Source organism: Eucalyptus grandis, chromosome 4 (assembly GCF_016545825.1).
Source record: "Eucalyptus grandis isolate ANBG69807.140 chromosome 4, ASM1654582v1, whole genome shotgun sequence".
Lineage (NCBI taxonomy): Eukaryota > Viridiplantae > Streptophyta > Magnoliopsida > Myrtales > Myrtaceae > Eucalyptus > Eucalyptus grandis.
Genome location: NC_052615.1, coordinates 1,025,231 through 1,038,668, shown reverse-complemented (window position 1 = coordinate 1,038,668; position 13,438 = coordinate 1,025,231). Strand labels below are relative to the sequence as shown.

Here is a 13,438-nt window from a genome sequence, read left to right as displayed (position 1 = left end):
TAGAAGACTCTATTTGATAACCACCTATCCTATCAATTTTATCAACACGAGAGGCTGTCATAAGTATCCTCGAAAAAGAATCTTCATCACAATTAGTTTTCTAAGAAGAAGAGTTTCTTTATCATATTTGAAGCCAATGTTTGAAGTTATGAGATTTTGACACCTGAATTTTAGTCAGTAATCGAGCTCATATTTTAACAAAATAAATAAATAGTAAAAAGGACAAAATAATGAATACAAATGGAGAAAAATACCCAAAAAAATCATAAACTTTTAATTTGATCAATTATATCTTAACATTTTTCATATTGGTATCAATTCAATCTATCTAGTCAATTTAGGCTGGAAATTACTAACATGAATATTGATTGTCTTATGTGGCACAATTAATGTTAATTTAAATAATTTTTTAATATTTTTAATATTATTTTGATTTTTTTTTTTTTTGGGTTAATTCTATGAAAAATCCTAAATTTGTACACTTGTGACAAATTTAACCCAAACAAATTTTTTAATCACCATAAACCCAAACCGATCATTTGTGATATATTTACCATTTGTTAATTTGTGTTAAATTAGATTAATACAATGGAAAATCATAAAACCAGTACACTTGCGACAAACAAAGCATAAAACCCAAAATTAGTACACTCATCAACTGACATGTGTAATCCAATTTAGTAATTTGACGGCAAAATTTAGTAAAAATTAGTGAAGGATAAATTTGTCACAAATGTACCTATTAGAGATTTTTGGTGCTAAAAGAATTAGTTTTGGATAAATTTGTCACGAATGTATTAGTTTAGGATTTTCCATGACATTGACCATTTGAAAAAAAAATCTTTTTTTCTTTTTTGTTTTCCCTCCTCTTCCCTTTGGCCTATGCCCAATACTCGACCATTGCTGTCGATGGCAACCCTCGCTAGTGGACGACAAGGGCCACAACACCCTCATTAGACCCGGCTTATTGCTAGTCGTTAGCCATGGCTGAGTACCAATCACTGGGTAAAGAAAATATAAGGAATAAAAAAAAAGAAAAAATTGAAAATCTAATTAAAAATTGATTTTTAGAAAAAAAATTTAAAATATTATTCATGTTACTGTTGCCTGTCCTACATAGGAAGGCTAGTGTTTATGCTAGCAATTTTCGACCTAAATTGGTTAGATTGATTCAATCAATACTAATGTGAATATTTAGGATTAAATAAATCAAATTGAAAGATTAAGAATTAAATTGGTATAAACTAAACATTTAGGACTTTTTTGGTACTAATAGAAAAGGCAATTTGGACCATTATAGCAAGCCATCTCACAAGACCTAGACTAACTACCAGACTTTGCCTTAAACCTCAATTCATGCTCAAACTGAGCTCGGGGGAAATCAACAGAAGAATTTGATTGGCAAGCCCACGTGGATAAAAAAAAACCCGTGAAGCGACTCAATAAAAAAATAAAACAAGCTAGCCCATCAAAGAAAAGAGGTCAATTGAGGATACCAAAGAGGCCCACTAAAAAAAAAAACCAGGGTTGGTCTCTCATTTAATAGGATTTGGCTCATTCAACAATATGCACATGCCGGGAAAATTACCAAAACAGTCTCAAATCTGCTACAATTGTGCTAATTCAGTGATATAAATATATATAAATATATATATATATATATATATATATTTGCAATTGAGTTTTAAACATTTTATATTTATGTCAATTCAATCTATTCAATCAATTTTGACCATCCAACACTAATGTGGATGTCGGTTGTCCTACGTAGCACGATTGGTGTTGATGTGGATAATTTTTAATAATATTCTAATACAATTTCAATTTTTTCTTAATTTTTTGTTTCCTCTTTCCCTTTTTTTCCTTTTTTTTTTTTTTTTTACTTCCCTTCATGTTCATCCTCTAGCTAGTGCCTGGGCGAGGTTGAGCGACCGGCCAAAGGTAAGGATAAGCCTCACTGGACCTCACCTGCCTCCATTGAGGCTTGACCTCGCCTAGCCACTGGTAAGAATGACCTCGCTAGTGGCTAGTGAGTTTGAGCCTTGTCTAGGCATGGCGAGACTCGTCCTCACCATCGCTAGTGGGGCCAACTTGCCAAGTCGTTGGCGGCAACCTGCTAGAGGATGAAGATGATGAGAGCAAAACAAAAAGGAGAAAAAGAGAAAAAAATAAAAGAATCTTAAAAAAATATCAAAATATTAATAAAAATTGCACATGTTGTTAGGAGGCCACAACAAATATCCAATATCTTCAACTAAGGAGATCGTCAAGTGAGAGCTCAAGTTCGAACATGTATCCACGTTTACTCAAAAATTTAAGCTAAGGAGTCATGGGCTGATTATGATGTATTAACTGCCAAGTGTCACACAAATTTTTTGATGTGGAACTTTTTTAACACAAATCACACGTGTATTTTAATACACATTAGTACTGGTCGGCTAAAATTAGATGGATAGATCGAATTGACATAAATACAAAAATTTATGACTCAATTAGCTAAAAAATGGAATGTTTAGAACTAAATTGACAAAATTGTAATAGATTGACGATTGTTTTAGTAGTTCTCTTCACACATACACACTACCCATTGAATAGACCAGACGGACGATAACTACGGAGAGTCATCTTGCCAATCTCGATCTCTACTCACCTCCATCAATATTAGTCCTGACAAAACCGCCATTGTTGTCATTTCCGTCGTGTCCACAATCGTGACTCGCCTTCTCTTGTCACCTGCTGTTTTGTGGCCAAGAGCTTTTAACAAGTTGAATCTTGGTTGATGATTACTTGTGGACTCTAATTGAAAACAGGCTGATGATTTCTCGTGGACTCTGGTCATCCCCCTGGCCTCATTTTCGAAAGAGCATTGAAGTGCTCTATGTTGCTCCGTTTCACAATGAACGACCTCGAAGCTATTATATCTCACTCGAGATCCCTAATTCTTGATTTACATTGTCGATGGGTTTTGTAAAACTGAATACACAGATGTTCATGGCTTGCTCAAATCGTGATGCATATATAGATTTTTTCCAATATCACTTGATGAGTTTCTTAATTCATCCCCGGTTGGCCAAAAGTCTCATTCACTGGGGGTGTATTTGTTTCATGAAAAATGTTTTTCTCATTTTCTGGCGATTAATTCGCTTAGGAAAATGAGTCCAAGGAAAATGTTCTAGTCAACGGAAAATATTTTCCTACTAAAGTTTAAATTCGAGGAAATGATTTCCTCTTTGAAAGAACCGAAAAACGTTTTCCAAAATATTTTCCTAGTCTTAGGGTCCTTGGTTAATGAAAAGTTTGTTCTTATAAAAATGATTTTTTTATTATAATTTTTTAAAATTTTATTTTATTTTTTATTTTTTTTTTTTTTTTTCTTCTCTTTTTTTTTTCTCTTTCTTCCTCCATCGGCCTCAAACAGCCAACACGTGGGCCGGTGAGCTTGAGACTTAGCTGATCCAGGCGAGTCCAAGCTCAAACAACAAACATGGAGGAAGCTAGTCAACAAACATGGAGGGAGGGAGAAAAAAAAAAATAATTAAAATAATTAAAATTTCATTTTAAAAAAGAAATATAAAAATAAAAAGAGAAAATTAGTATAATTAAAAATTCGAATTTTTCAAAAATTATAAAAATTAAAAATTCAAACTTTTGTTTTTTTTGCATGAAATAAAGTCATAAGATTGAAATCATTTCTAATAATATCCAAACAATAGAAAATATCTTCGATCATATATCACAAAATAAAGGAAAATTAATCATATTCTTGGAAAATGGTTTACCGGAAAGCATTTTCATATATTATTGAGTTTTCCGTAAAACAAACACACCCTTAATATTGGTTTGATTTCTGTCCATATTCGCTTGTATATTCTATTCTTTCATTGCTAGATGTGGTTGGGTCTTATATGAAATTGGATCAAATGTTGCAATTTTAAGTTTTATGTTCATTTTTTCGGCAACTAAACCTGCCCTGCTCTCTGTGATGGAGTAAATATGTTATTCTCTTATACTTGTGTTATGGTGCAATTTTTACTAGACATATTCCTTTGTGAATGAGTAAAAGTATTTGTTGAGGATTCTTTGAACATGTTGAGAATTTCCCCGAATCGTGCATGTTTGATTTGAAATAGTGCTTTGCCTATCCATATGGGTGTGAATAATTGTGGCGTTTGGATTTGGTCGTCGGAGAGGGATGTCCGAGAGCTGATGTCACGATTTTTTTACTAAGCCCGACTAATGACAGTGGCGATCGGATGACTGGAGGTGGACAATGGTGGCACCTAGTCTAATGCTTGGATGTGTTGATCATTGATGAGGAGGTTAGTTTGTAAGTAAAATGGATTTCTCAATATACAAGAAAAGACGATGGTTTGAGGAGAAAAGGAAAATAAGAATAAAAATTGGTATAAGATAAATAAATAATAAAACCCGAATAATAATAATAATAATAATAATAATAATAATAATAATAATAATAAAAATTACAATGCGTTGATTGCATTAGAGCGCAAGGGGAGAGAATACCAAAAAAAAAAAAAACAAAACAAAACAAAAACAGCAAAAAAGAGAGAAGAAGAAAAAGAAAAAGAGAATAGTACAATGGGCCTAATTTGCTTATATTTGAAAGGCTTGATCTGAGAGCCCATTAGTATCCGTGGCCCAGACCCATTAGGTCTAAGTCTAACCTACATATATGGACCGGGCCCAGGAGGTTGGCCCGTGTTCTCTTGTAATCCTGGGCCCGGTCCTCTTGTAAAGAAGGAAAGGAACTTGTACATAAATAATAAAATAAAATAAAAAATAAAAAAACCAAAACAGTAATAAAATTTGAAATGGTGAACATTTCCAGAAATCACCTACTTCAAATATAAAAAATGTTCAATTCAAAAGTACAATTAAAGATCGTTAGCAATAACCTTATTAATTTTTTCCAATTTCATAGTAAAATGTTGTAAAAAGCAAAGTATATTTGAGAGAGAGCGAGTAGCATCTAATTCAAAGGACAATTAATTCCTTAGATGAGCGTGTGTATTGAATGGATGCCCTTTTTTGGGTCGGGAGTGGGTTTGATAAGGTATAGCCACGTCGTCACCAATTTAACATGGAGCGCGAGAGCCAATACGTAATAATTTCTTGCAAGAGGGACAGCAGGCAAGAGGGACAGCAGGCGCTCCTACCACATCGGTACCGGTCGGAACTCGATGATTGGACGTAACATGTTGAATGATGCATAATTGCCATGGCCCATCGAAATTGCTAGGGATAGCAACAAAGCCTTGAGTGGAGAAGGATCTTGACTTAACCATGGGTGGAGAAGGTACTGTGAGTCAATCAAGTCATGTATCACACCAGGTTGGTCGCCGATAGGGTAAAAAACTAAGTAAACCTTTTTTTTTCCCTTTTTTTCTTTTTTTTTCTTTAAAGCAATGTTGAACTTGTCAACTAAAATTCAAATATCAATATCTAGATTATCACAAATACAAAAAACATTAAAATACCTAGATAACCATAAGTACTTGAAAATTTGTGTAAACATGCACTTACACAAGCGACAGGGCTCGGAGAGGAAGCACTTCGATAATCGCAAATACTTGACATATTCAAATATTTAGATAACCACGAGTATTAGAAAATTCTCGACATATTTAAATACCTACGTAACCATAAGATTTGGAATGATGCTTGCTTATGAGCACAAGGCAATAGAATAATTAAGGATTTGCGTATCATTCGGAATCAACTTTGCTTATATTGGCAAAATCCCAACCGAAGCGCTTATTTCGCGTCAGATCAATGGATAACGCTTATGAAACATTGACAGGGAACTCGTGAATATCGTCCATCCATGGGTTGTTCTCCTTCACCGAGTCAACGGTCCTCAACGCCTGCCAAACTGCGCTGTTGCACTTGAATCCGGCCCCAAATGCGATTTGCCATGTCCTATCGCCTTTCCTAATCCTTCCTTTGGCCTCCAAATAGGCCAATTCATACCACACTGAGCTACTCGAGGTGTTCCCGAATCGGTATAGAGTCATTCGTGATGGCTCCATGTGCCACTTGGTGAGCTCGAGGCTCTTCTCCATCTCATCAAGAACAGGTCGGCCTCCAACGTGGATGCAAAAATGCTTAAAGGCCAACTTGAAGTCGGGAATGTATGGCCTAATCTTCATCTTGAACACCTTCCTTGCGACCAAGGTCATGAAGAACCAGAGCTGTTCTGACATTGGGAGCACTGCCGGGCCAAGGGTCATGATGTTGGTCTTTATGGCTTCCTTGATGACCGCCACCAAGTCCATGGATAGCGACAAGCCGATCTTCTTCTTCTGGTCCTCTCGCTGGAACAAGCTACCATAGCTTTTGTCGTCCGAGCCTTTGTGGGTGCGCACGGTGTGGATGAGCTGGTACTTGGAGCGGCGGCGGTCGGAGGACCGGTTGGAGAGGAGGATGGCTGCCCCACCCATTCGGAAGAGGCAGTTTGAGATGAGCATTGACCGGTCATTGCCGAGATACCAGTTGAGGGTGAGGCTCTCGGTGCTCACCACTAGGGCATAAGAGTTATGATGTACCTAGTGATTAACCCATAAGAGAAGTAATAACATTGGCTGAACTTTAATTTTGTTGAGACATAAATTGAATCTCCCTAGTAAGAAAACTTAGAATTTTGAGTACCTAGTAGATAAAGCATATAGCAATTTGAGAATGTACAAAGCTTAAATTGTTCAATTTCGTTGTCATATATCAAATTCATAAATGCGAAAAGTCCTATTTCAAATCTAGCTATATTTTGTGGCATAATAAATCTTGGGTTGACTTATCAGTGGATCATTTTGTTCAACGACATCTAGGTTTCGAGGGTTCCGAGTTCAAACCACTCACTAGCTCCTACTTCTCTACCAACCAAAGTGTAAACTAAGGAAAGTAATTACCTAAAATTTTACTGTCGGCACAACCTAAATAAAGTTGTTTTTTTTTAATGACTTTATTAACAGAACAGTCTTGGGGCTACTATGTAAATAATAATTTGTTTTGAGCCATAAATTTTTAAAGGATTTGATCCCAAAATAATTTATAATTATTTGCTGAATGGATTTTTGTGGTTTAGAACATGCTGTAATTTTCACATTAGATTAAAAATTGTCACTTAATCATCTTTTTTTTTTTGTCATGATTCTAATTTTATGAAATATTTTTAAATTGAATGGTGCTAGCATTACCGTCTCACGGTGTAACAATCAAAGGATGTCCACAAAAATTTCCTTTCTTAAACACAATACATGGAAATTTCCAAGCAAGACATAGTTCTCCCTCTCTCTCATTTAAAATGTGGGTGGCTTAGGATTAGCCGTCCGTTTTCTAAGCTTAACAATATGGCTCGCTAAGCATTTTCCTTTTAAATCACATGACACATTATCAACATAAAAACTATGTTTGATCGTTCAGATTTCTAAAGAGGATGAGACTAAATAGTATAAGATATGAAATCCAAAAAAAATTTTATATCGTATCCATTCTTTGATATCATCGAGGGTGTTATTCATAAAAAAGTTCCCATTGTCAAACTTATACTTTGAAGAATAGAAGAAGAATAGAAGAAGAGAGGGGAGAGAAGAAGCCAAACCTGTAGCAAGTGCTTAGCAAGGTCGATAGCAGTCAACCCAGCGCTGCAACCCATCCCACCAAGATTGTAGCTCAACACGTTCCCTCTGAGCTTGTAGTGATTCACGATCATTGACGACAGGGACGGTGTCGGGTTGAACAAACTACAGTTCACAACGAGGATCCCTATGTCCTTAGCCTTGACCCCGGTCCTGGGCAGCAGCTGGTCGATGGCCCCGAACATCACGGCCTCAACCTCTGCCCGTGCTTCTGCCATGCATAGGTTTGGTGGGACCTGGAGCACGGCCTCGGGCAAGTAAGTCCGCTGCCCGAGCCCGGACTTCTCAAATATCTTATGCTGGAAAGCAAGGTTCTCCTCGTTGAAGGCGGTCGTGAGCTCCGAGATCTCCATGAAGGTCTCGCCGGTGCATATCTGGGCCGGTTTGGGCTTGTAACAGGCGAAGTCAACAAGGTAGACTTTGCTTGGTCGGGTCACGAAGGAGAGAGTTACCAGAAACACCATGACGGCAGGGAAGAGGACGACGGTGACGAGGTTGAACCTCAGTTGGTCCGAGAGTTGGGCCAGGTCTTGGGCCGTGAGGGTCAAGAAGTGGGCTGAGGAGATGCCGAGGAGTGGCACGAGCAGTAAATACATGGCGTTGGATATGAGGTAGTGGTAGCCGAGCTTCACGTACTTGAGCCTCACTGACGACAGGAAGCTTGGGAGGTTGGGGTTCGATGGTTTGTCCGAGTCTTGGCTTTGAGGTTCGACTGAGATAGGGAAAGCTTGGCTTAGGTTTTGCAGAGTTATCTGCTCTTGTTGCTCGGCCTTTTCTGCAGCCATTTCTGCGAAAAAAAAACCAAGATTTTTGCAGCTTCGGAGGTTTCTTGTGCCTCTTCTTCAGAGGCGTTTCCTAAGAATAACAAAAGGACGAGAACTTTGGAGTTCCAAAAGCAAACGGGGGGAAATGGCAGAGAGAGAGAAAGAGAGAGAGGGTTTTAGCAATGCATGAGGAACATTGGAGAGTGTTTGGGGTGGATTTATAGAGAGTGCATGGAGAGCGTAGAGGAGTAGTTATTATCTAAGTAGTACGGAGACGCGATACGGAGACATGACACAATATACCGACATATCATTTCTCAAAAATAAAGAATTCCGACGTGTTATGACACGTTATTATTAAATAAATATTTTTATCTTTTATTCATTTGATTTAAATTCACAAATAAATAAATAAAGAGTTTACAATGAATTTATACTAATAATATTAATAAATCTATTCATAGATAAACATATATTATAGTTAATGCATAACCATATTTAGGAACATATTTTTAACTTTAATAAAAATTATGAATAAGACTAATAATTAACAAAAAAATAGAATCAACTTTATTTAAATAAATCCATGATATATTATAATCATCAAAATTTATTATTATTTAACATTCAATATTTTTACTTTTCGAAATAATTTTTTAATTTATTTATTTTTATAACAAAAATAACTTTATCACTCAAAATTATTTTTCCCTCTCTTCTCTCTAAACTCTCGTCCCCAAAAAATCATTTCCCTCCCCGTTTCTCTCTCCTCCACGCCACCCCCAAAATATTTCCTCCATTTTTTATTTTTTACCTGCTCTCCTCTCTCTTCCTCTCCCCGTTTCTCTCTCTCCTATTCCCCACGCCACCCAAAAATATTACCTCCATTTTTTATTTTCTACCTGCTCTCTCTCTCTTCCTCTCCCCCGTTTCTCTCTCTCCAATCCCCCACGCCACCCCAAAATATTTCCATTTTTTATTTTTTACCTGCTCTCTCTTTCTTCCTCCCCCACGACAGCACCTCACGCCACCTCAAGATTTTGCCCTTACTTCTTCCCTGCTCTCTCTCTCTCTCCCCCTGCCCCCTCGACGGCACCTGCTACCCCTGCTACCTACCCCCATCAATCATCCCCAAAGCCCTGCCGCCATCAATCACCCCCATCCCACCTCCCACTTCGGTTTTTCCCCCACGCCACCTCCCTATCTGGCCCCGATTTCTTTCATCATCACGCCACCCCTCTCCCGCCTCAGTTTCTTTCCATGGTCCCCCACCACCCTCCCCTCGCTAAAACCCTAACCACAGCCTCTTCTTCCTCCTCGTCACACAGCTCTCTCCCGATCAGCTCATCGCAGTCGCTCATCGAAAGAGCCATCTTTCGCAGCTGTAGACTCGCCGCCGGCCCTCCATCACATTGTCGCAAACATGGCCCTCTGGATTGCCTGCTCTTCCTCTGGCCCTCCCTCGCCTCCACCCTTCATTGTCATCCTCTCTTTTAGACACGCAAGTTGGAATGTGTCAAGAAAGGTTGACCGAATGTCCAAATGTGTCAAAGCGTGTCGAAGCTTAGGCAACATGTCGGAGCTTCATAGGTTATTATATGGTCATTGCTAAGATTAGGAGAAAATTGCATAGAAAGATTTAAAGTGAGTCGTTTTCTTAAAAGAGTGGTGCACTTTATTTCATATAATAATATAAAATGACTTATTTAATCTCAAATAAAGATATGTAGTTATAAAGGTCAAATCATAGTTAGAGGTATTTTTGTCTTAATATTATAATTTTTTTTCTCCTTCTCCTTTTGTTTTATTTCTTTCTTTCCCTCTTTTTTTTTCCATCGTAATTCCTCACGCCTCCATCTTACTCTCTCTTCCTCTAAAGTCCTTTATTCTCTCCCCGCCAAACTGTCCATTGACGCCCTCAAGCTTGTTCACCAGTCCTTGACCGCAACTCCAACACCTTCGTCATCAAATGGAGATCGATTTGAGCCCTTGATCAAAGCGCAAGCAATCTCATGTTTGATTTGAGACCTAGATCTCGTGCTCATGGTCAAGCATGGCAATGGTGGAAGACAAAGCTCCGAGGTGTAAGCCATTAGCTCATCGCCCTCCCTTCACTCATCCTCAATATCTAAACTCTAATTTGTCCTCGAACAAGCTCTCGTTGGTTTGGACAACAAACCTAGATTTATTATAGGTTCCTGTGGATGGATTCTCCTATGTGTTGTAATTATAGTGTGTTAATGAATGGATCAATGAAAATTAGCAAAATGAGATACGTCTCTTTAGTTCATGTATCTCTTGAGTCAATGTATTTTTTTAATTCGTATGTCTCTTGCGCATGCAGGCACATGTGTCCTCTGCCCGAGCCCGAACTTCTTGAGGATCTGCCGCTCATAAGCAAGGCTCTCCTTGGTGAAGGCGGTCGTGAGCTCCGACTGCTCCATGAAGGTCTCGCCGGTACATATCTGGGCTCATCGGACCTATAGCAGGCAAAGTCGACAAGGTAGACTTTTGTTTGGCTGGTTCATGAAGTTGGGAGTGACCAGAAATATGACGAGGGTCGAAAAGATTACGATGGTGACGAGGTTGAACCTGAGTTGTTCCCACAGTTGGGCCAGGTATGGGGCCGTGAGGATTGGCACGAGGGCCGAGGCCGAGGAGATTTAAAGGACTGGCACGAGGAGTAAATACAAAGAAGATATCAAAACTATATATAAATTCCTATTATAAAATATCCATTGCATCTTGATATCTTCTTGAAAATTTTGGCGTAAATCATGATCAAATCTCTTGTTCCTGGCTCGTTGACCACGTTTTGACTTATCTGAACGCTATAGAAAATTCCTAGGCAGTCGCATCCGCATCATAATATATTGATATCTAAAAACGTTTATTTTCATGAGAAAATCAATTTAATGATGAAAGTGTTAAGCTGTATTAAAGAATGAAACTCATAGATGATTAAAAAGGAAACCCAAGAAATCCAATTCAAAACTTCTAAGTCTACGTTTGGTCGTCCGAATTCCTATTCATGAAAAAACTAGATAAGATAAAATATGAAATCTATGGGATTTTGATAAATCATATTCAATGTTTGGTGATTGCAGTAATAAAGTTGGATATATTCATATCATATCATGTATATTATTTGGTATAAATGACACATTAGTAAAAATGAACCAAAATTTTTATAAAATAAGATGGTAAAAATCTCTCGCGATACTCTTACTTAATTTATTTTATTTGGTTTTTTATTATATTTTCCTCTCTTTTATTAATTAATTTCTTTTTTATTTTTCCCCTCCCATCATTCTCTAATAAAATTTTGTTAAATAGTAGATTGTACTAATATAACCAAAATACTGAAATACCTAAAATATATAATAAATATATCTATATTTTATATATTGAAATTATTATATAAAATTAAATTAAATTCAAATATATTAAAAAAGATTAAATTAAGATAACTAAATTGTAATTTTTTTGCTATGGGCTTCACTTGACGAGAGCACAAGCGGGGAACTTTAAGTTATTAGAATGTCGTGACAACAAGGGCAAGGGAAAGGAGAGGGAGCTTGTCATAATGAGGATAAATAGAGTGGCTGAAAATAAACTCAAACGAGACTTAATTGTTGAACTAGGTGTCAAAGAAAAGAGTTTAGGTTGGTGGTGCTAAGATCTGAAAGCCCGACGCTTAGTCAACTAAGCAAAGCCTTGCAAGCAACTTGGCCCGGCACATAAGACACGGGAACGAGCGGAGCTTAAGGCATCCTTTATTTATATTGAGATATAATTTTAATTTTGTTAATTTAAAAAAAAAAAAAAAACTTGTCCATCAAGAAAATTACTATCTCTTGTGACACTCTTGCTTACTTTATTTTATTTTCCTCTCTTTTTAATATTTTTATTTTTTATTTTCCCCTCCAACTGTTCTTCTAATAAAATTTTATTAAATAGTAATTTTTACTAATATACTTAAAATACTAAAATACCTAAAATATATAATAAATATAAATATATTTTTATATATATTGAAAGAATTTTTTAAAATATAATTAAATTCGAATATATACAAATGAAAATAAGATTAAATTAAAATAACTAAATTGTTATTTTTATTTATTTTGAATTTCTTATGTTAGAATTTAAATATTGTTTATATTGAGATATAACTTTAATTTTGTTAATTTAAAAAATCCATCATTCGAGAAAAATAACTTCCTCATTATAAATGCTAGAAATCCTATCCATGTTTATCCCACTTCCTCCAATGCATAATTTTATATGGTCTATATTCCCTGATATTTCCATTTATCCTATCTTAAATGAATATCAAACATATGATAGGATAATTTTATCATATTATGAATTTTATCCAGATTGCCAAACACAGTGTAAGTTGGATATACCAACTTGATACTTAGTATTTATTAAAGTATGGCACGAAATTATCTTTATATTGAAACCGTATATGCTACATATTAAAATTATATTTTAATAGTCCCATAAAAAAATCTTAATAGGTTTAGTCAACAAGTTCTTTAAGTGCACCAGTTAAGACTATTGCAAATGATAAAAATGCATATGTGCTATTTTTTGAGATTAAATTGATAGGTGTTGACATGTATGTCAACGATGTTGAGTGGCAACAATTAATTTAACACCATATTAGTTGCAGTCCTCAAATTGCAGTTTCGACAATAGTCAAGTTTTAAATTAGCCAAATTGAGATTTTCTTGGCATCCGTTATTTTTCACTAATGTTTTTATTAAGGTTCAAAATATTTTTCTAATTTATCCATGCTTGAAATGGACATTGATTTCCTTATTTATGTATTGATTCTCAAGATTCTTTAATAACTTAACAAAATATCTAATTTGGAAACCATGCAGGTGACCCATTTGTCCATTTTTAATTTATATACTCTTTCTTCATTTTTCCACTAGGTATTTTAAGCCCCGCGTCCTTAGTTTGTGACATTGAACTTAGTTTAACCTTGATATCATGCATTAAATA

At 36.1% G+C, this 13,438-nt stretch overlaps 1 protein-coding gene across 1 annotated transcript; it reads right to left on the bottom strand.

Moving 5' to 3' along the window:
• Positions 1-5,576: 5,576 nt before the first annotated feature.
• Positions 5,577-8,621, bottom strand: LOC104440637 (3-ketoacyl-CoA synthase 11-like). The gene is made up of 2 exons (XM_039311770.1): positions 7,619-8,621; positions 5,577-6,566 (listed from the first exon to the last, which is right to left on the bottom strand). Exons 1-2 carry the CDS (start codon positions 8,438-8,440, stop codon positions 5,805-5,807), a joined length of 1,584 nt encoding a protein of 527 aa, XP_039167704.1. The 5' UTR covers positions 8,441-8,621; the 3' UTR covers positions 5,577-5,804.
• Between the last annotated feature and the right edge of the window lie 4,817 nt (positions 8,622-13,438).

Bases quoted from the DNA above. Each gene is read 5' to 3' on its own strand.
- LOC104440637 (XM_039311770.1), bottom strand. From the start codon at position 8,440: ATGGCTGCAGAAAAGGCCGAGCAACAAGAGCAGATAACTCTGCAAAAC. The intron at 6,567-7,618 runs GTTTGGCTTCTT...GTTAATCACTAG, and splicing joins TTGCTAAGCACTTGCTACAG to GTACATCATAACTCTTATGC.